Source organism: Carassius carassius, chromosome 36, assembly GCF_963082965.1.
Source record: "Carassius carassius chromosome 36, fCarCar2.1, whole genome shotgun sequence".
NCBI classification, from domain to species: Eukaryota; Metazoa; Chordata; class Actinopteri; order Cypriniformes; family Cyprinidae; genus Carassius; species Carassius carassius.
In genome coordinates, this window is record NC_081790.1 from 11,859,766 (window position 1) to 11,883,284 (window position 23,519).

At 38.9% G+C, this 23,519-nt stretch overlaps 2 protein-coding genes across 2 annotated transcripts; one reads left to right on the forward strand and one right to left on the reverse strand.

Moving 5' to 3' along the window:
- Window positions 1-10: 10 nt before the first annotated feature.
- LOC132117155 (growth hormone receptor-like) lies at window positions 11-13,984 on the reverse strand. The gene is made up of 9 exons (XM_059526253.1): window positions 13,590-13,984; window positions 9,976-10,061; window positions 5,099-5,234; window positions 4,781-4,947; window positions 2,933-3,117; window positions 2,531-2,672; window positions 2,348-2,438; window positions 1,256-1,325; window positions 11-1,168 (listed from the first exon to the last, which is right to left on the reverse strand). The coding sequence occupies exons 2-9, from the start codon at window positions 10,052-10,054 to the stop codon at window positions 326-328; spliced, it is 1,713 nt and encodes a 570-aa protein (XP_059382236.1). The 5' UTR covers window positions 10,055-10,061; window positions 13,590-13,984; the 3' UTR covers window positions 11-325.
- Window positions 13,985-15,620: 1,636 nt separating this feature from the next.
- On the forward strand, window positions 15,621-21,720 carry LOC132117156 (succinyl-CoA:3-ketoacid coenzyme A transferase 1, mitochondrial-like). The gene is made up of 17 exons (XM_059526254.1): window positions 15,621-15,800; window positions 17,023-17,134; window positions 17,354-17,444; window positions 17,701-17,836; window positions 18,306-18,455; window positions 18,557-18,663; window positions 18,879-18,939; window positions 19,049-19,156; window positions 19,295-19,409; window positions 19,521-19,615; window positions 19,712-19,760; window positions 20,052-20,124; window positions 20,290-20,365; window positions 20,461-20,550; window positions 20,641-20,721; window positions 20,805-20,906; window positions 21,188-21,720. The coding sequence occupies exons 1-17, from the start codon at window positions 15,711-15,713 to the stop codon at window positions 21,221-21,223; spliced, it is 1,572 nt and encodes a 523-aa protein (XP_059382237.1). The 5' UTR covers window positions 15,621-15,710; the 3' UTR covers window positions 21,224-21,720.
- Window positions 21,721-23,519: the final 1,799 nt, after the last annotated feature.

The window sequence follows — 23,519 nt, forward strand, 5'->3', positions numbered from 1 at the left end:
TAACTATAAGCAATAAAGCGTAAAATATCAGTTGTTATCTTTTTATGACAGTAAACAGCCAGCTAATACACTTCTGCCCCATATCTGCTCAAACGAACCCCTGAAGCTGTTAACCCTCCAAATTAGGAGAATACAGAAAAGACTCCAGGCTTAATACAGCCATTTATTAGCTTGCCAATAGATTTGTTTACAGTCTGTGGTTTCATGATATCTATTCCACTGAAGATCGCTTGGGAACTGGCTTTGTTTCAAAATTCCCTTCTCATAAATCAAGCATTTTGATTGATGTTGGCTAACCATGTCAGATAGCATACTCTACTTTTAGTTAAGGTGTAATGTTGTCGAGTAGGTCAGGAGTCAAGTACCCTTCAGGAGTGGGCAAAGTCTTCACTGCTGCCTTCTGTGGGGTGGTTGGTGTATTTGGTTTCAGGAGGAGACTGTTTTTCCAATCCATGCCATCTACCATGGTGTACTCTGGACTGGTAGGCTTTGCAAGGATGGGAAATGCTGTGGACTGAGTGGACGTAACAGTCTCAGTACTAAGTTTTTTAAGGTCTCTGAATGCAGCGTGTTGTTCTTGACTCTGTAATTGGTCTGTCAGTGGGTTTGGTTTATTGTGGTAGGCGCTGATTGTGCTGGCAACAAACTCTGAGGTGTAGCCTCTTTCATCTGGGATCACCACCAACTGTTGGATTTCTTTCCCATTATTGTGGTTTTTATCCTTCAGAGCCATCGTTTCTTTCTCTTCAGGAGAAAGTACAACTCCACCATGATGATTGACGTCACTGACCTGTGAGTAAAGACTGTTTGACCAGGTAGTGTCTTGTGGAGAGAAGGCTGCAGGTTGCTGTGGCCCAGTCTGTGCATGTGACAATAGGTGGAAGCCATCGTGGCTGCTGGTTGAAGGATGATGTAGATCCGTTTGATCGTGATCTGACAGATCAGGATCACAGCAGCTTGCCCGACCTGAGTCATCATCCCTGAAACTACTGGACATTTGAGGAGAATCAGAAACCGGAGAATCTGCAATAAGAAGCTCCTCCTGGCTCTCATGCGGTTCGTCGAAGTCCACCTCAATGAACTCTACCCATGGATCATTGCTGTACAGTTCTGGCCGCAAGCTGGGGTGAGTGCCTAAGATTGACGTGAATTCAGTTAGCTGACCTTTCTGTAAAGAAACAACCCAAATATAAAAGCTTTAATTTGTAGAAAATACCCTCAAGAGTTCTACAAAAAAGGATGTAAAGTCAAATACCAGTAAAAGTACAGGGTCAATTCCTTTGATTTTTGGTCCAGGGACTGGCGGCAGGAAAATCACCATTAACCTACAACAGGCCACAGTGAAGTTAAATGTTTTTTTCATTTTTGGTAACATTTCAAAAAGTGAAATTTCATATATTTTAGATGCATTACATGTAAAGTAAAACAATTCAACAATAATTAATTCATTCGACAATTCAAGTTTTTTTGTTTTGTTTTCATGTTAATGATTAGAGCTCATGAAAGCCAAAAATTCTATATTTCAAAATATTAGAATATTTGCATTTGAGTTTCATTAAATGACCATTTCTACAGTATACATTCTGGGTATCTGGGTATATATATATATATATATATATATATATATATATATATATATATATATATATATATATATATATATATATATATATATATATATATATATAATATATATTTTCATGACTATGAAAATTGTAGATTCACACTGAAGGCATCAAGGGCTATTTGACCAAGAAGGAGAGTGATGGGGTGCTGCGCCAGATGACCTGGCCTCCACAGTCACCAGACCTGAACCCAATCGAGATGGTTTAGGGGTGAGCTGGACCGCAGACAGAAGGCAAAAGGGCCAACAAGTGCTAAGCATCTCTCGGGGAACTCCTTCAAGACTGTTGGAAGACCATTTCAGGTGACTACCTCTTGAAGCTCATCAAGAGAATGCCAAAAGTGTGCAAAGCAGTAATCAAAGCAAAAAGTGGCTACTTTGAAGAACCTAGAATATGACATATTTTCAGTTGTTTCACACTTTTTTGTTATGTATATAATTCCATATATAATTCCACATGTGTTAATTCATAGTTTTGATGCCTTCAGTGTGAATCTACAATTTTCATAGTCATGAAAACAAAGAAAACTCTTTGAATGAGAAGGTGAGTCCTATATATATATATATATATATATATGTATGTATGTATGTATATGTATATGCTGCAAAGAGGTAGAACATTAAAGAACAGAGGAAACTAATGAGAGGTCAGGAAATCATGGTGTTCATACACAATGCTGACAGATTTCATTTACACTGTTAAATAATAAAGCAGGTACTTACTTTTGTTGACGTGAAACTACAACCAGCATCAAAATAATCACAATACCGATGGCAGCAAAGACCAACACAGCTGTAATAGGAATTCTTGATTCTGAAATTGAAACAGAGCATTCAAAACATAATTGAAAAGAATTCAGTTAATTTCCTAACTAAATCTTTAGACAGGTAGATCTTAAATCAGACCTTTGTTAGGAATGAGTATAAAGATTGATTCACTGAAGACACCAAAGTTGTAGCCTCTCATTTTTGACCTGACTCTGACTTCATATTCAATGTTGCTGCGCAGAGCGTAGATGTACGCCTGTGTATCTTTGCCATTATTCAGCTGTAGAGAGACAAACAAGGATACGGCACATAATAACACTCCAACCTTGAGGATAATGAGCTCCAAGCGTGGTCTCATTATGGCTGCAAAATCCAGGTCATAATCTTTACCACAGTGAATCAAATGTAATGAGTCATAAGTGTTCTTAGAGATCACTTTTAATAAAGCTTCAGATGAACATTTGACTTCAAGTCTGTTTCTCATTAGGAGCTTATTAGAAATCTGCTGGTGCTGATTGCACAATGTTGCATGAGACTTACTGAGTTCCACTGGTCTGAACCCTTTTCTCTGTACTGGGTCTCATAAACCAGCGAGATCCATCCTGTCTTCACATTCTCTGCAGCAGATGGGGGTGGATCATAGCTCACAACAACATCATAGATTAAGCCAGCTGAGCCCATGCTCAGAAGAGTCCAGTTCAGTCCTACAGGCGGGTCTGGAAACACTGAGAAAATAATGAACACATGCTTAAATATAGCAGTTATTATATATTAAAGTTAAAAATGTAAAAATACATTTAAATATAAATATATTAACTTATATATATATGTGTGTGTATATATATATATATATATATATATATATATATATGTGTGTGTGTGTGTAAACATATACACACAGTGCCTTGCAAAAGTATTCATAACCCTTTATTTTTTTATACGTTTATGTTGCTGCTTAATATTAAACTACTTTAAATAACTTTTTTTCCCCCACATCAATCTACACTCCACACACAATATTGACAAAGCAAAAACAGAATTGTCAGAACTTCATAAATTTATTAAAAATAAAGAAAAACTGAAATAAGTACATTGCATACGTATTATTAATAAATATTTAGCTGAAGCACCTTTACAGTCTTTAAAGTCTTTTTTGTTTGATGCGACAAGCTCATCAGCATTTGGCAGTTATCTGCCATTCTTCTCCTTGCCTCTTCTCCTCTCAATCTCTGTCAGGTAGGATGAGGGCAGATGCAAATTTTCAGGTTTCTCTAGAAATATTTGATTGGGTTTAAGCTCAGGCTCTGGCTGGGCCACTCAAGGACATTCACAGAGTTGTCTATAAGCCACTCTTGCTGCATGCTTAGGGTCATTGTCTAGGGTGGAAGGTGAACCTTCTGCCCAGTCTGAGATTCTGATTAAGGTTTTCATTAAGGCTATCTAAATATTTTGGTGCATTTATTCTACTCTGACAAGTCCCTCAGTCCCTGCCGCTGAAAAACAGCCCCACAGCATGAGGCTGCTACCAGCAAACTTTACTTTTGAGATGCTACTCTGCAGGTGATGAGCAGAGCTGGTTCCTTTAAACATGATTAAAGGCTTAGAATTGAGGTTCATCAGACCAGAAAATCTTGTTTCTCAGAGTCTGAGGGTCCTTTATTTTGGGAAATTCCAAGTTTGTTTTCATTGTGTCTTCAATGAGGAGAGGAGTGTTGCAGTGATCTTTGTCCTTCTGTAGATTTCTTCCATCTCCACATATGATCATGAAGCTCAACTAGATTGACCATCAGGTTCTTGGTCACCACACTAACCAAAGTCCTTCTCCATTAATTGCTCAGTTTGGCCCTGAGGCCAATTCTATGAAGAGTCTTGGTTGTTTCAAACTTCTTCCTCTACAGGCAGTTATTTTGACCTCAGGGCTTGGTTTTTGCTCTGATATGCATTATCAGCTATTACACCTTTTATTTAGACCTGTGTGCCCTTCCAAATCATACCCATTCAAATTAATTTGCCACAGGTTAACTTTACTCGAAGTGTGGTAACATATATAAGTAATATGAATGTAGCCTCCTGAGCTACATTTTAACTGTCCCAGATAAGGGTATGAATACTTATGCAATGGAATCATTTAAGTTTTTTTTAGCTTCAATAAATTTGCAAAGCTATTGAAAACCGTTTTTTTGCTTAACCATTATGGTGCATGGAATGTAGATAGATAGATAGATAGATAGATAGATAGATACATAAAATATATTTTGAAAAAATTAGCTAAAAGCATGAGTAAATAGGTAATCAAAACTTATTGAAAACATATTTATACAGATCTATGAAAACAGGCCAAGAAAGAAAAGACAAAGAGTCAGGGTTTGTGTTTACGACATGGCTTACCAATGTCCTCCACGTTGAAGGAAATTTCGTCATAAACAATGTCAAGAGAGTGTGAACGCAGCTGGACCACATAAGGGAACCATATAACGGTGTTACTGGAATTGAAGTAGCATTCATTTTTCCTTATAGAACTGTAACTTGGACATTCCATCCATTTCTTAGAATCCCTGCAGACATGTGGAAATTTGTTGATCGTTAAGTAGAAGAATAGTCATTTTTCTAACAACTTAACTGCTTCACTGATTTTAGTTTATATTAATTATATTTTTATGTATCAATAGTGCATTTAATTCTATGGTGTTATGTGTTACTAATTACTTTTCTAATATGTAGAAAAGTCTCAGATCCTCATGTTCCGTGTGGTTCTGGAAGGATCCAGTCTCCCACTGACAACGGAAAGTCATCAGCTCTCGAGAAAAGCAGCCAGTCAGATGAGGCAGTGTTGAAGTCTGACCTACAAAAAAGGTGAAGAAAATACTTAAAACCCTTGCTGGAATCGAACATACTTGCTTTAAGGCATGCTTCCAAGAAGTCTAATGGACCAGAATAAAATACCAGGAATGTCATTTAGACGTTATTAGAACGTGTCACTGCATCTGCTTCATTTACAGCAAAATAAATATTTAAAAATACATATGAATGTGGCATCAGTAATTTAATTTTGTGTTCTACAGCTTCATATTTTATAAACAATTGGAATTAGGTTTTTAATGCTTTTAATGCTTTTTAATGTGTTATTCAAGCACAGCTCAGAATGATCAAATGTTTTATAGCTAGAATATTATTCTGAAAAAAAGGGCAAAAATTCTGAGAATGTCCTTCAGTTTAAATCAGCTTTGGACTAACAGGGTTTAACATAAATCCCAGTTGGGCTATAACTGTCAGCTGTGTTTTCCTGGAAATGTGTGCTGGCATTTTTCACATGTGTAAGTATTCGAGTGGCAGTGCAGGGTTACTGCCTGCAAGATTTTTGAAAGGATCTTTCAAAGCTGCTCAGCTGACAGCATTTAGACAGCAGTACTGATAAAACTTCAACTGATTTGAATTTGAACTAACAGCTAAATTTAAATGTAGTACTCTAAGTAAAGTGTAACAGAAGAACTATTGACGTTTAATTTATATGCCACAGAACATTCTGTATGGTCTGGTTGTCACAGTGTCTGGGTTGTGTTCCCTGGGTTCCCACTAGGTGTCCTCAGTTCCCACGGTGTTTATCATATTATCACTTCCTGTCTCCTTATTTGGTCACCTTCCTCCTTGTTTAGTTAATTGATTGTTCCCCACCTGTCTCCCGTTTCCCCATAATCCTTTTGTGTATTTATACCTGGTCTGTCTGAGTCTTAGTCACGGAGTCCTTGTTTCATGTTGAATGTTAATTCATGTCCGTCAGTTCTTGCCCTTGCCTTGCCTTGCCTTGCCTTGCCTTGCCTTGCCTTGCCTTGCCTTGCCTTGCCTTGCCTTGCCTTGCCTTGCCTTGCCTTGCCTTGCCTTGTCTTCTTGTTTGGTTTATGTTTGGATGGATGTTTTTGGTTACGACTCATGCCTGGACTGTGTATTCTCTTTGGATTACCCCTTATTAAAGACGTACTCGCAATTGGTTCTCTCTCCTGTGTTTTCCGTAACACCGATTGTGACAGAAGGACTCCGTCACAGTAAGAACCAGCGGTATGTCTGCCTATGTCTCATCCCCAGCCACAGAGCGGGAGAGAGACGGTTTTGAGGGAACTCGCCTGGTGGTTTTCCGGGGGACCAGGGGAGGTCGACGAGGAGGGAGTGGTCGAGAGGAGGCCCAGCATCACTCTCAACCATGGCCTCCCTTCGACCCGGGTCTCGTGTGGGATGGATCAGAGCCACCGTCTCACCATGGCGGACGGAGAGGGGAGAGGAAGCGCACGTCCGCCACGGTGGCGCCACTGCCCATGATTGCCGCGAGTCCAGCGCCACGGTGCAAGATGGCCGCCAGCTCAGGGCCAACGCCCAAGAAGGCTGCTGACTCATTCTTGGATTATTTCGCTACGCTGTCCAAGATCCTAGAGATTCCCAAGGCGGTTAACGTCATGGCTGCTGAGCCAGCGCCTCAGCACAAGATGGCCGCCAGCCCTGAGCCACAGCACAAGATGGCGGCCAGCCCAAAGCCACAGCACAAGATGGCTGCCAGCCAAGAGCCACAGCTCAAGGTGGCTGCCAGCCCAGAGCCACAGCACAAGATGGCCGACTCAACGCCTGAGTCTCCAGACAAGGAGGAGGAGGAGACAGGCGTCAACCATTCCGCAAAGCCCAGAGGACGTTCCCGAGGCGGTGCCCGATGCTGTTCTGGAGGCTGAGGCGGTGCCCGATGCTGTTCCGGAGGCCGAGGCAGTGCCCGATGCCGTTCCGGAGGCCGATGCCGTTCCGGAGGCCGATGCCGTTCCGGAGGCCGATGCCGTTCCGGAGGCCGAGGCCGTTCCGGAGGCCGAGGCGGTGCCCGATGCCGTTCCGGAGGCCGATGCCGTTCTGGAGGCCGAGGCGGTGCCCGATGCCGTTCCGGAGGCCGATGCCGTTCCGGAGGCCGAGGCGGTGCCCGATGCCGTTCCGGAGGCCGAGGCGGTGCCCGATGCCGTTCCGGAGGCCGAGGCGGTGCCCGATGCCGTTCCGGAGGCCGAGGTGGAGGCCGAGGCGGTGCCCGAGGCCGAGGCGGTGCCCGATGCCGAGGCGGTGGCCGATGCTGTTCCAGAGGCCGAGGCGGTGCCCGTTCCCGATGCGGTGCCCGAGGCCACTCCCGATGCGGTTCCCGAGACCGGTCTAGAGTCAGGGCTAGTTCTTGTTGACCTTCCAGAGTCGAGTCAGGTTCCAGTTGACCTTTCAGAGTCGAGTCAGATCCTCGTGGACCTTTCAGAGTCGAGTCAGATCCTCGTGGACCTTTCAGAGTCAGGTCAAGTCACTGGGTGGCCTTCTGCTCCGCCCTGTTGGACTCCGGCATCGACCACAGGGGCGTGGTGGTCATCTGCTCCGCCCTGGGGGGCTTCCGCTCTGACCACACGGACATGGTGGTCTTCTGCTCCGCCCTGGGGGGCGCTTGCCCTGACTACACGGTTGTGGTGGTCTTCCGCTCCGCCCTGGGGGACTCTGGCGTCGACCACGAGGACGTGGTGGTCCTCTGCTCCGCCCTGGGGGGCTTCTGCTCTGACCACACGGACATGGTGGTCTTCTGCTCCGCCCTGGGGGGCGCTTGCCCTGACTACACTGTTGTGGTGGTCTTCCGCTCCGCCCTGGGGGACTCTGGCGTCGACCACGAGGACGTGGTGGTCCTCTGCTCCGCCCTGGGGGGCTTCTGCTCTGACCACACGGACATGGTGGTCTTCTGCTCCACCCTGGGGGGCGCTTGCCCTGACTACATGGTTGTGGTGGTCTTCCGCTCCACCCTGGAGGACTCTGGCCTTGACCACAAGGGTGTGGTGGTCGTCTGCTCCGCCCTGGGGGGCTTCATGTTGTTTTTTCCTTTTGTTTTTGTGTTAATGTCTGTCCCTGTTCCTTTCTGTTAGTCTGGCCCTCCGTCCCTCCCCCTGAACCTCCTCCGGTCCTCCTCCCTCCTGGTCTTTCTGTGTTGTGTTTACATTCTGGTGCCTGTTCCCCATGTTTTTCTTTTCTGGCCCTCCGTCCCTCCCCCTGAGCCTCCACCTGTCCGCCTCCCTCCTGGTCTCTGTTTTGTGTCTGTCTTGGAGCGTCTGGGAGCCGCTCCGTAGAAGGGGGGTACTGTCACAGTGTCTGGGTTGTGTTCCCTGGGTTCCCACTAGGTGTCCTCAGTTCCCACGGTGTTTATCATATTATCACTTCCTGTCTCCTTATTTGGTCACCTTCCTCCTTGTTTAGTTAATTGATTGTTCCCCACCTGTCTCCCGTTTCCCCATAATCCTTTTGTGTATTTATACCTGGTCTGTCTGAGTCTTAGTCACGGAGTCCTTGTTTCATGTTGAATGTTAATTCATGTCCGTCAGTTCTTGCCCTTGCCTTGTCTTCTTGTTTGGTTTATGTTTGGATGGATGTTTTTGGTTACGACTCATGCCTGGACTGTGTATTCTCTTTGGATTACCCCTTATTAAAGACGTACTCGCAATTGGTTCTCTCTCCTGTGTTTTCCGTAACACCGATCGTGACACTGGTTATTTACACTGCCAGTGTTTTTTTTGTGTGTTTTTTTTTTCTTCATGTAGTTACATCATCATATTTGTGTAGTTCCTTTTTTCCCCCTTTTTCCAGGAAATACAGAGGAATGATCATTAAGAGCCACTAGCATGGTTTGGGGTTACTCGAGTATCAGTATTAGTATTCAGTTACAGATTGAAATGACCTGCTTCTTTGGCAAACATGTAGTCTCATGTCTGTGGGTTTGACTATTTTTTTGACATTTAAAATTACCAATTACCTTGTAATTTTTTTCCTGTGCAATAAATTGGCCATGAAGCTTAATGAATATGTATTTTTAATTTTTTTAATTTTAATAATAATCTGCATGATAAAGGATAGGAAATGAGTCAGAGATGTAATTTTAATGTTCCCATAGAAACTAATGTATAACTCAAATAGCACCTGCAGAGTAATGTCATGAACCTAACCATCCAATTCATATGGCAACATGCACTCCCTCCCACTTACTGCATCTGCTTCTTTTATAGAAAACATCATATCTGATTGAATTCATAATGGACAGAGTCGTTCAAAAGACAGTCCTTAATTTAAAACTAAAGCATAGAAAAAAATGGTCTTGTGAAGAACGGTGGTGGTTAAAACTTAAATAAAACTGTATATTGTAGTTCATTAATTCCATCCTAGAGCCAGGAAAAATCTTGGTTCCACATTTCAGCTTTCTGATATTTTATTAGTGGGCTTTTGATTGATTCCATAATTGGTTTAACCTTGGAGTTTTGTTATTAAAAATCTGTTTTACTTATGGATTTATTTTATTTCTTATGTAAAATCCAGTCAGTCTGCGTTATGCAGATGTCCGTTGGACTCTCTGGGTATTTGCAGAAAGCCAAGGAGCTAACTTAGTGTGTCACAACGGCTCCCCAACTAATAAGAGAATAATAAACATCCTGTTTTTTTTTGTTTAGCTAAACTGTAAAAAAAAAAAAAAAAAAAAGGCTCTTAAAGACATACCTCTCAAGTCATGTTTGGTTAGTGCAAAACATGTGTGTATATATTAAAAAACTACAAACCTTGTATTGTAGGAGGCACACTTTGTGTTGCCACAGCACAGGTCAGCATGATACAGATGAAAAGGGTGGTCTCCATCATATAGTGCCTGTGAAAACCAAAATAAGGTCCATTATGTAATTGGTTAACAAACAACGTTGTGAAAAATGGAAGCAACCACCAGCTAATAGTCATAAATCTGCATAAGTCTTTACTTTAATTCAATTCAAACACTATTAGGCCATTCCCTTTCTATTTGAATAAACAAGTCAGAGTTATTTATTTGTTTCAATGAAGCAAACAAATAGTCCATGATACTGACAGGATTACGAAATCGCAGTAAACACAGTCCACTGACATCCATTTTAAGCCAAAGGCTCTAGCCAGTAGTTGTGAAATAGATCCTCACTGCAACATGGCTTCGCTCCAATCTGATTCTGAACAACATCTTCTCAGAAAACATCTTCTCAGAACTCCATCTATTGACTTCAGCTTCAGCTGTATGCGGATCACAACCCTTCCCTATTAGATTTAAATGGCCCAAACACACAGTGCAGCAGGACAGAGATCACAAACTCTCACTGAGGGTGAAGGGCTAGGTTCTTGATAAAATGGGTGCAACCTGTTCTGCAATGTCAAAGCACATAATTAGAAAGTTGATAATACAAATGCTGTGTCTTTGATATGGAGCTTCCGGAAAGGAATCCAAGATCCGAGTCTGTGAACCTTTATTATTTAATGTGACAGTTCAACTATACACCACAATACCACAAGGGACTATCTATCAAAGAAAACAAAACAAAACAATGAACCACTGACATTGTAAAGAGTAGTTGTGTAAGTAAATTACATGTGTATCAATCAAACAACCATCTTTAAAATATTTTAGCAGTATATCAAATAAATGTAGTGGCACTAAACATTCTGTCCACTGGGTCTTTTCTCCATTTGTAGCCCTGCTTGTGTTCATGGTGTTCCAAATCAAAATTGTGAGTTGTTAGCCTTGAGTGAGGAACAAGCAAGTTAACATATTGTATTTTATTCACACAAATAATGTCATGTTGTCTAATTTTGCCTCCAGCTTTTAAAGTTGTCCCCTGTTTTGCAGGATTGCTGTCAGTGTTTTTGGAGTGGGTGGATTGGAAATTTTGGAATGGAGCTGGCGCTAGTCCGCAAGGGAGTGGAATGTTGCACTCCAAATGTAATAAATCTATCTCTGAAGGGCATTTTTAAGTGAGAACAATCATACTCAGGGCCGTCGCAAGTGGGGTGAAAGGTGGTGACGATTATAGGGGCCCACGGATGAGTGGGGGCCCCTGGCGATCTCAACCGTCTGGCTGAGGCTAGCCTAAAAAGACGATCAGGACAGTTGACAGGCCACTGCTGCGTGTCGTCACAAAAGCCTATAATTTTCATATGTTTTTAAGCCTGGCCACTTTCCAATTTTAACATTCAAAAGAGTTTAAATCATTCAAACACAAGACGCGGAAAAGCTGAACTGGTTACTCGCACGCTGTGTTCGGTGCGCACGCATCTCACAGTCTCAGAGCCGCGTCTCACAGACAGCGACACTGAACCGAGCTCTCGTTTGCGAAGTTCTCCTCGAACTTCCTCCTGCACATGAACGAACAAATACAAATCGCAGTTTAAACAAACAGAAAAGGATGTGAAAAAGCCCAATTCAGCACCGCGGTGTTCTGGTGTTTAGGGCTCAAGTAGAGAAAGGCATCTCAAAACACTTGAACACAGAATTTGCCTCTTTTAGTTGTGCCGACAAATACATACAAAATATGTCAAAATACCCGTCTTGGAAAGTATGTTCGAAAAAACTGTTGGTTATGTCTTAAGTGAAAGTAAACAGTTGAGAAAAAAATCGGATGTGTATTATATTGGATGCATTCATTGTCTCTTAAAGTGACCGAGCCTAATTTAGCTACTAGCTGCTGTAATGTTGATCCGAGAAAATGAAAGAGAGAAAATCACTCACTGCTCTTGACTGAATTACTCCTTAGAATTATTCAGACACCTTATATTCTAAAAAAAAAAAAGTTTTAATAGTAGGTGCAGGACACTATAATTAATTTAGGTAAGTGAGTATAGCAAAATAAAGCGAACTGTGACATATTATAGCCCAAAAAAACTTCATACAGTGGACAACTAGTGAAATTGATAGAAAAAAAAATGGGACCAAAAATTATCCAGACACTTTGACCTCATGTTTTGCTTATATGTTTGTTTTTTTCTTTAATTGCTAATGCAACCTTTTCACACCACAGACTGAACAGAATTAAGCATTGCTTGGTAATTGTTCAACAAAGTATTGATAGTTGTGTAAATATTGCCATACTAACAGTTGTCTGAAGTTTGGTTTGATTGTTATCCATTAAATATCTTTCTATCAAAGTTATCTGATATTATCAAGATGAATTTGTTCTGACAGTTCAACTCTGATTTCTTATCATATTTTATTACCATTTTATAAACTAGAGCAAATCAACTGTGATAATGTAAAAAATGTTGTCTGAATACATTCTGGTTTGACAGTTAATTTAATTTTTACAGTGAAGACTATGCAGTGCTATTTTATATTTAATTATTTGTTTTCTGTACCTGTACACCTACAAACATGAAACAACTTAAACATTGTGCAATTAGCACACATAAATAAATAGATAGAACATATAAATGAAACAATTTCAAACAGGGCCCACCGGTACAACCTGCACCAGGGCCCCGCAAACCCCAGCTACGGCCCTGATCATACTGAAGGGCCATTGCAAATATAATTGCTCAAAACTGGCATCTTCGATGGCTAGAAGGATTTTGAAGGGATGGACACCTCGCTGCCATGATTCTTTGTGAAGGTTTAATTGTGTGATGATAGCACCTCCTTAATTGGAAAGTTGACGTGGATGTGTGTTCCAAGGAACAGATTTTTGGTCCTCTATACCATTTGAATCTCTAACTTTGGAGGGTAAACCCTTCAAAGAGATTAAGGAATAGTTATGAGCCCTTCAAATTGGAATAGTGGAAATCTCTGTCCTTCCACTCCACTCAGGGATTCCAATCTGGCTTTTAGTTTGTGTTGCTTGGCGATTCTGAAAGCTTGAAAGGTTGGCTTCTTTTGGAATAACTTTCCCGGAGTAGAAATATAACTAAATGGGAATAATGTGTCTGAAAGCAAGAATTACTTTTATCATAGTAACTTACTGTTTAAAAGCAATATCACACTCACAATCATGCCTAAGACAGAACTGAACCTATTTACTTTAACTCCTGAAATATTTAACTAAAATCATTTTGAATATAGCCTAATCCTCCACATCTGGCCATAATATGTCGTGAAAACATTTCAACTGTCACGTAAACCTTAACCTTATTAGTTACAATGTAAGCATAAACATCGTGATAAACGTAACGTAAACCAATACGTGTTCCAAACGGAAATACAGAACATGCATTACAAATACATGCACTATTTTTTTTTTCAAGTTTACATGATACATATGTATTATATGTATTTTGTTTTGCCCTTAAATTTTTTAATTAATTATGTTAATCTTCCACAAAAGCAAAAAGTCGAAAACATACAGAAATAAATCCTACGTTTGACTCACGCACGTTACACTGAACTCACCTTTTCCAAGAGTGCGATTCAGATTTGTAGATCCTTGACTTCTATGAAAGTATTCCTCGAGGAAACTTGACTTCTTCGTATTATAGTAGCACACATTGGTTAAATGTAGCCTATATCTTCTATCAACGCACGGTTTAGAAAAAGCCTCATAAATTAGCCCACTTTTCTCTTCTACCGCTTTGTTTAAAGCGTGTCCTGTTGGTTGTGACAGGACCTTAGTTTGCCCACTGGATATCTGGTGGTACCAGTTTCTTTTTTTTCTTCTAGGGTATACGAAGAAAGGCGCCACTCGTCGTTGAAGCACCCTGTGTAGGGATCTTAAAACTAAACCTTATACAGCAAGACACTAATCTGTTTACTGCATGTAGAGTTTCGCATGCGAAAAAAAAATGTATAAGGGGAACTCCGCCCTAACAAACGTCATCGTGTGTCCCTACTACAGCCTTTAGGACAGTGCTTCTCAAAGTCCTGGCCCTCCTCCATTTCGTATTTCAAGAGCACTAATTTCCTACTTTGATAAACTGTTAAACTTGTAAATCATTTGTTTAGTTTTTATAAATGTCTTTTTGGAGATTTAAAGCTTTACTGCGTGACATTGTTGTCATGGAAACCTGTGAGCGCGGCTAATTTTTTTATTCAGGTTTTTATTTATTTATTTATTTATTTATTATTACTTAGATTATTCCGGCCCTTTGACTTATCGGTGTCCAAGTGTTTTACGAGCTTTGCGATCAAAGCTAAGATTAATTAAAAAAAAAAATTATAGCTAATAATAATCTAAATAGGCTATAATCTAATATCTATTAAATTAATTTCTTCTAAAGCTGCAGATATTGAAAGCCATTTTCAGAGCTGTGTAATTAGGTTTCCACAAAGCTATCGAGTTCATTCTCATTTTAATAGCCATTGGCAGGTTTTGTGGTGCTTTGCACTTCATAAATAGGCGCTTACATTTATGATCAACAATGCACAGCTGAATGGGTGCACGTGACGTGACTGGAGTAGGGCACGTGTTTAAGGGGTCTTGTGGTAGTAACAAGAACAAATAAGTTTACAGGGCAAAGTGGACAATTCAAAAGTTGGGCTTTTGTTAGTTGTTGTTACACTTTTTATAACAGTAAAAAGTCATTTTGACTACAAAAACGCTATTGAACATTAGTAGTGAATGGCCATGAAAATCAAGATTTTAAAACCTTAGTTTATTGATCATCGTGTTCACTTGTTTATCCAACAGTTAATACAAAAATCATGACACTGGAATTTTAGTGTGGTAAGGCTCATGTTCATGTAGATGTTCATGTATTCAACCTAATGAGAAGCTAAGAAGACATTCTAAGGTATTATAGATATCATTCTGTTTTAACCAAACCGTACAAACCCATTTTTTTATGTCTGTTGTTGTATGTTTGGGTTCCTGTAGGCATTCAAGGTTACTATTAATTATAAATCTCAAAACAGGGTCATTTCCAGAATCATAATGGTACACATTTAGAGGAACGTTTCATGATCCCCTCTTAAACTCTCATAAATCTCAGGATGACAGACACACAGCGTATCTTAGGTCATTAACTCAGCCATGTGTCTGTGGTGTCCAGTGTCCGTTTCACCCCAATTGTTTTTGTGCTTGTCTTGAAACTTCTCAACAGCTGTCAGACTTCTCAAAAAGCAACGACCTTTAAACCTGGTCTTCTATAGTTTTGCATGGCATGTAAAATTTGATTATAGCTCTTATAACTTCTTCCCTCTATATAGTGCGACCTCACGTTGGGTACTTACTGGCATCATGGACACTGAGAGGGTTGTTGATTCAGTTGCTGTATTTTGGATGTGGACTTTTAATGAAGTCCACATCCGTAATACAGCAACTGAATTTACAACTAAATGCAAACAATGGTCTATGATTTTGTATCATTTATTATAGCTTTTATTGATGTATGAGAGCCATATTGGGAGGGGGGGGGTGTTGACTTGATCTAATGACACAGTACAAAAGTACTCTTAAAACTGCACTAAACCCCCGTTAACCCGCCCTTTGCCCTATTTTAAAACAGAGCAGGATTGATCCAGGTTCTGTGGTAGACAGTGATTACTTTCCTGTAAAAAGTTTAAGTTGTTCTGAAAATGTCTTTTCAGAGATTACTGTCAGGTACTCTTCTCAGAGGCAGACTAATATCATTTAAACCACAGGGATGTATTTATCGTCATGGTAAGGTAAGTAAAACATTTTTTATAAAACTGCATCATTTTTGGTTTCAGACAAATAATGTGAATTCATTGATCTTTCTTTATTTGTTCATGAGTATTTTATGTAATGATTTAAGGGACTAAAATAAATATATGACAATCCTTGAATAATCTTTGTATCTAAAGATTTTTTATTTTTTGTTGTTCCATAATCAGTTATCACAAATAAGGATGCAAATCAACCATTCAATCAAATAGCTTTGTAAAGTTACATATTTTTAATATACAAAGGAACAGATTAAAATAAAGTTTCAAATAGCAATGTAAAATAAGCTTTAAAATAAACTAATTCCGCTACATTGATTCATTGTTTGAACAGCAGTGATGTTTGCACAGAATATCAGAATATGTCCACATGTCCACATTGCACTGTAAGGTTGTTTGTGATGCATGAAGCTTGGCATTCTGCACACTTAATTTTGCACAATTAAAATCACAATTTGCATGGATTAATGCATTTTATTAATACATTTCCTTTTAAAAGCTAAGACATTAAAATAAATGTGTGATATCATATAATTCACTTTTGACTTCCGAATGCGTTGTTGTTTGCTTTGAACTTCTCTTCAGAGAGCTTAAGCCTGAAGCTCACATCTATATTTCAACAGATAGTGTTTTTGTGCTTTATTTTTTATATTATATTTTTATAGTGCCTAGTTTTTTATTTTTAATAGAATTTCACTGTAAAGATGTTTTAATTAAAGAAGAGAAAAACCCATAAAATAAATATGTTAGAAGAATGTCTTGCAAAGGTTCCCATTATGTTTTGAAAATGTTATTTCTGGACTTTTTACTAAATCTTTTCTGAACTTTGTATTATTGTTATTATTATTTAGTCATGCAAAAGTTAAGGAAACATCTATGCAAATATTATGACTCATTCATTTGAATGTACACAGAATGCTCTGAAACAATTATTAAAAAACATTTAGATGAAGAAATAAAATGTTCTATGAATTTTGCATAAAGAGTGGTGTTGTGCCAATGTTTTTAGAACATCATTAACTACCAGATAACTCTGAATTAACATTTTTTTGTTAACATTACTGAAAGAATGTTTGTTCATAACTTTGAGAGAACCTTGCCAGCACATTAGCTCTGACAATGTTCTTTATTAGCTGGGAATGAGCATTTTCACTTTAACTGTGCCTAATAGTATGCCATGCTCTCCCTGTATGCCATTCCACAGGAATTCTGCTGCTCTCATTTCTCAACTTCCCAGTCATGGAGTGCGTGTTTTTATTTGGACCCAACAGAGGCTGTCAAAGACATTCCTAATGGCTCCATGCTTCTTGTCGGAGGTATAAGGAAGGAACTTATGCCATATCAAAGCATGTGCCTGCTAAATATGGCCTCTATACATGTAGTTCTGCACAGCTATAGGATGCAGTCCTATCTGATAAGTTGTTCATACAGCTAAATGGTATTTCCTGCACTGATATCATTTGCTGTAGATAGAACATAATGTGTCCCCAAGCAGTATCCCTGTGTGTGCTTAATTTCCTCCTTTTCTGTCTCAGGCTTTGGTTTGTGTGGGATCCCGGAGAATTTAATCAGCAGCCTGTTGAAAACGGGAGTAAAAGACATCACAGCCGTGAGCAACAATGCTGGGTGAGAGAGATCTCTAAACAACATGTTGGTAAAGGCAGTAAAGGGACGCAGTGTTTCCAGAGAATTCTCTAATGTGGACCAACTCATATTTACAATGGGTTGCTGTCATGTACTCTGGGAAATAATCTGATGGGGTCAAGGGGCAGGAAAGCGGGGAAAAAGGGAAAGGGGCCCTCAAGAATCAGGGCTTGAAGGAACACCAGTGTATAATGTGATTTGTGTGACTAACAAACTACATGATTGTTTCTGATGACAGGGTTGATAACTTTGGCCTGGGAATGCTTCTGAAAACCAAACAGATAAAACGCATGATATCTTCATACGTTGGGGAAAACGCTGAGTTTGCGAGGCAATATTTATCAGGCGAGCTGGAATTAGAGCTTACTCCTCAGGTAGATCATTTAACTTACAGCAGTTTACATTCTCCATGTCTAGTTTGGCTAGTTTTTTCTTCTGCCTTACTTTAAAGTCAATATCAAAATACTCTATTTACCCAACCCCATTTACATTTCATAAAAATGTATAAATGTAGAACTATGTATAAATGATGTTTTTGAGAACATTATTACCAGATATAGTTATCTGGTCTAACATTATTAGACCAGATAACTTTGAATGAACATGCTGGAGCAAACTTTGAGCGAATCTTGCCGAAACCAGTTACCAAAATTTTAAGAATATTCAGTACAAGTTGGATACCAATAGCCAGATAGCTGTTTGGGTTCTGCTTTATCAAACATGCATTCAGATTTGTTGTGGGTAACACAAACAATCTTCAAAATTCAACACTGAATATCTTTTCACTCAGAAACATTACAACAATGGGTTGAAAAATAAAAAAAAGAGTCAATTCTATCCCAGGGCACACTAGCAGAGAGGATACGGGCTGGCGGTGCAGGCATCCCAGCATTTTTTACTCCCACCGGGTATGGCACTCTCATCCAGGAGGGTGGATCACCCATAAAATACAACAAAGATGGCAGCATTGCAATCGCAAGTGAAAGCAGAGAGGTGTGATATCACTCTCAAAATATATTGATGGTTTTCCTTTTTTTTTAACCTCAGAAAAAAATTACATACATATATAAATTATTATCCTTTGTTTGGTCCAGGTTCGGGAGTTTAATGGCAGACATTATGTCATGGAAAAAGCCATCAGGGGCGACTTTGCTTTGATAAAGGCCTGGAAATGTGACAAAGCAGGAAATCTTATTTTCAGGTCAAGAAGTTCACTTTAACACTATTTGTCTTTTAAAATAATTTTTCAACATCTTACGTTTTCTTTAAATCAAGAGCCTACTTACCCCTAGATTGTCCACTAGGTGTCAGGCTTTATCTATGTAACAATCTACGAATGTTTCTAGAATATCAGTATTCATGCAATTACTAAACTTTTGTATTTATTTTTTTTATTATTATTATTTTTTTTTACAGGAAAACAACTCGCAATTTCAACCAGCCTATGTGTAAAGCAGCTAAAGTTACAATAGTTGAGGTTTGTGACCCTCCAGTTTGTGTTGGGCTTTGTGGCTTTGATATTTCCTATTGTCAAGTTTGAGGTTCCACAAAAAAAAAAAAAAAACATGACTTACTTTGATGCACAGGTTGAGGAGATTGTTGATATTGGAAGTTTTAGTCCTGAGGAAATTCACATCCCCTCCATATATGTAGACCGGGTAGTGCAAGGAGCCAGCTATGAAAAACGAATTGAGGTGAGAAAGACATTTGAACTTGTCTGATCTTCACATTTAGAGCTGTTTATTTAATTATTCTCACCGTATTGTTTATTATGTGCACATTTAACTTTACAAGAATGTGTAGGTCATGTTCAAGACTCTTTTTGTTTATAGAAAAGGCTGGTTCAGTCTAGCAAGGATGAGAAACCTAAAGTCAAACAGGACTCAGATATTACCCGGGAGAGAATCATCCGGCGAGCCGCAATGGAGTTTGAGGATGGGATGTATGGTATCCTTCAGTAGCCTGACCGCAGATATCACCATCAACATGATAGATATTGAAAAATACACATTACTAACTATTCTGTTCCCACATAATGTACCTTGACAACCCTTTAAGCAAATCTTGGCATTGGAATCCCTATGCTGGCCAGCAATTACATTAGCCCTGAAATCACTGTCCACTTGCAGAGTGAGAATGGAATTTTGGGACTGGTTAGTATCCCTTTTTAAATAGCCTGAGCAAGTCATTTTTCATAGCTAATGAATTTCCACTTTTCAATTTTCAAGCCCCTTTTATTTTATTCGTAGGGTCCCTATCCAACAGAGAGTGAAGTGGATCCTGATTTAATCAATGCTGGTGCAGATCTCCTTATCACTCTGTTTTATCATATTTGATATTCTGTTAATTAAATTGTTACTACTACACTAGTGAGTAAAAATCTTCAGTGCGAGATCCACCAACATTGCTGCCATGTAATGACTAAAAAACACTATAGTTGCTCAGTATACACACAATTTACACATTACACACAACATAATCCTAATAATAATATATTTGCTATATAAGAAATATATTGTAAATATGAAATAATATAGAATAGTTCTAAAATCCTTCTTAACAAATCTTGGCCCTTTTTTGTGTGTTCAGGTAAGGAGACGGTAACAGTTTATCCAGGAGCTGCCTATTTCTCCAGCGATGAATCCTTTGCCATGATCAGAGGGTGAGTGTCTCAATGCATCGGTCGTTTATGATTAAACTAAATACAACTGCACGTGAAATTAGAATTTTTAGTGTGAGAATTAAGACGTGCAGCTTTTGGGGTACATTTTATGGATCATTTTTTATGTTGTTCCCCCTATTTTTCTTTCACTTCATCTTTTTTTAGAGGTCACATTGACCTGACCATGCTGGGAGCAATGCAAGTTTCTAAATATGGAGATCTGGCCAACTGGATGATTCCAGTATGAGTTTTATGATCTGTATTATTATATCATGACTGATAGACATGCAGTATGTTTTCACTTGCCTGGTTTGACATGTTCCATGTGTTTCTCAGGGTAAAATGGTGAAGGGCATGGGTGGCGCAATGGACTTGGTATCTAGTGATGCCACAAAAGTAGTTGTCACTATGGAACATTCTGCCAAGGTACAATAAACTTTACACTCTCACTTACAGTCATTATGTTTTAACATTTCCTATCACTCTGTGTAAAATTGTACATTTTTACATTTAAAGGGTGGGAAACATAAAATCTTAGAGAAGTGCACACTTCCTCTGACTGGAAAACAGTGTGTTGACCGTATAATCACTGAAAAGGTCAGTACAATTTATTTCAGAGAAACATAACATATGTCGCACCTTTTCAAGGACAGTGTGATGTTTGTTGTCACTTGTTCTAGGCAGTGTTTGATGTCGATAAGAGCAAGGGTTTAACTCTCATTGAGATTTGGGAAGGACTGACACCAGAGGACATCAAAGCATGCACTGGGACAGAGTTTGAGGTGAGACTAGAAAAAAAAACAAAAAAACTACAACATATATTGTCCTTATTCTGGGACTGTGTTAGTCATGATTGATTCAGTAGTGGCTGGTCTGAAAATGTATATGCAATTAAAATGATTCATCCAGTAAACAAGATTATGAGCTGTTGAAACTTTGTAATTTGGAAGAAACAAACCAATGTTATATCTTTCAGTTGTGATTGAAGACACTTTCCTTGTTGTGAGAAAGTTTTGTGTATAAGTGCAAAATGTATCACTTAAGTCATTCCGGTATTTTTCAGGTGTCAAAAGACTTACAACCGATGCAGCAGATTTGAGATAATACTGAGGATTTAAATTGACGGCCTTCTGCCAGTATAAAGGACCAGAGCAAGAGAGAGGACTTGACTGCCTTCATTTGAACAATTCTTTGCTTTTTTGGATGTGGCATAAATACAGAATTCATTGTTAAATAGATGCATGACTCTTCTCATGTTAATTCCGACTTGCTCGAAACATACTAGAACATAGTAACTCTCCAAGAGTGAAAAACATCACCTTTTAAGGTTAGGTTTAAAACACCGTCAGACTATATTGTTTCTGAAATTACATTGTTTTAACACAAGTGATGAAAAGCTATGGAATCTGAATAGACTTAATATTGAATATTTTAGTAATAATATTGTTAAAAATTATGATGTACTGAAACTTATTTTAAATGTGTTTTTGCAATGATTTTTTCAAGCTAATAAGCATGGAATAATGCAGTGCTACTTAAACTTGATACTGATATATTCGCTCTTGCCACAGTTTAAAATAAATAATCTCGGTGTGATGTGTTTTTTTTTTTTTTTTTTTTTGCTTTGTCAGCATAGTCATTTAATTACTGTTTTACAAAGCTTTATTGTGACACATAGAAACAGACCATCCAGTGGATCTTTACTCAGGACAAGTTTTGACCCTAGTGTCATTCTGTGATTGGTCATTGACCTGAAAAACAAACATTGCACAACTCTCTAAAGACAGTGTGTGTGTTCCACAGGGTTTGGGAAAAAACACCATTTCACCATCCTCCACAATACTTAATGAACCCCATGATATTTTCAAATGACAAGAAACAAAAACAACATGCATATACTACATATTACAGGAATTTACACATTTAAAGACCAGATTGTGAAATGGTAACACAGTAATCCCAGAGATGAATATAAACTGGCAAAATCGGTGTGAGGGGAAAACAAGCCAGCACTGACTATCCCTCAGCTGAGTCATGCTGGGAATTCCTGTCAGAGGCAGAATGATGTCACAATCCCTGTAAGAGACCCTGTATATGAGCAGGGCCCATCACTGCATCTATCAAAACACACAATCTGTGTAGTCTACAGCATTAAGGTATGAAGTTGTCCACACAAAAAGTTAAAGTAAAGAATGAATTGCAGATGTAGAGAATATAAAGTATGGCACGGTAGTCAAGGCAAGATTCTAGTGTTGTTATTGTAGACTAACTGAATAAAGCTCAGATAAAACATAAATGTTGGATGAAAAACTTAAGGCCCATTCACACCAAGATCGGATCTGATAAAAGCTATATATTTAGAGTCTAGCCCATCGCAAGATAGCCTTCTGTTTATTATAAGTGCACTGCAGTTTTGGCATCTAGTCAAGTGGATTCTGATTGGCTGTTTATCGTTCATCAGCTGAAAAAAAAACAAATTCTGATAATGATTCCGACGGTATCATTCCTTTGTGTCCTTATCATTAGGGCTGTGGTTCTATGTGTTACACCTGCCAAATTTTCAGTGTTTTCCGATGTGCCCAGCTGCAAGACCCAACGCCCAACTCTGACCTCATAGAAAGAGGGTAAAATATGGCTTTTACACTCAGTATAAACCATTGTTAAAATAATGGCATAATACAAAATGTAATATTTGGCATGCTTTAAGTTTGATGTGTTGAGCTGAGAGCCGGTGTCATTAACATTCGTAACTTAGGTGGGCAGTGCAAGAAAGTCTTCAGTGGAGATCACAGAGACTTCCAAAGAGTCTACTCAGATATAGCATTCAGGTGAAAATTTCATTTTAGGCCCATCTCTTTATTATAATGATAGCTAGGATATTACAGTCAAACCAAAATGTATTCAGACACCTTCAGCATTTCTCACATTATCACAGTTTATTCGCTATAGTTTAGAAAATGGTAATAAAATATAACAAGAACTCAGAGTTAAACTGTGTCTGAACAAATGAATCTTGATAATGTCAGATAACTTTGATAGAAAGGTATGTATTGGATTGCAATCAACCAAACATTATTCAGCTGTTAAATTTAAGTACACAATTAGATAATACCAATATAAGTCAACCAATAACAAATTACAAAATGTTAAAAGTTTGCATTAGCAATTAAAGAAAAAACACTTAAGCAAAACATGGTCAGGTGAAAAATTAGATGAGGTCATGTTCATAAAAACTTTCATAATGAATTGAAACAGGACAAGGTAACAATGCATTCAGCATATGAAATAGTAAAAAAGGTAAAAAAAAATATTTGATTGTATTATATTTAAAATGCTGTTCTTTCTGTCTTTAAAACCTATCATCTGCAGATAATAAGAAATTAGGTAGAGGTGAT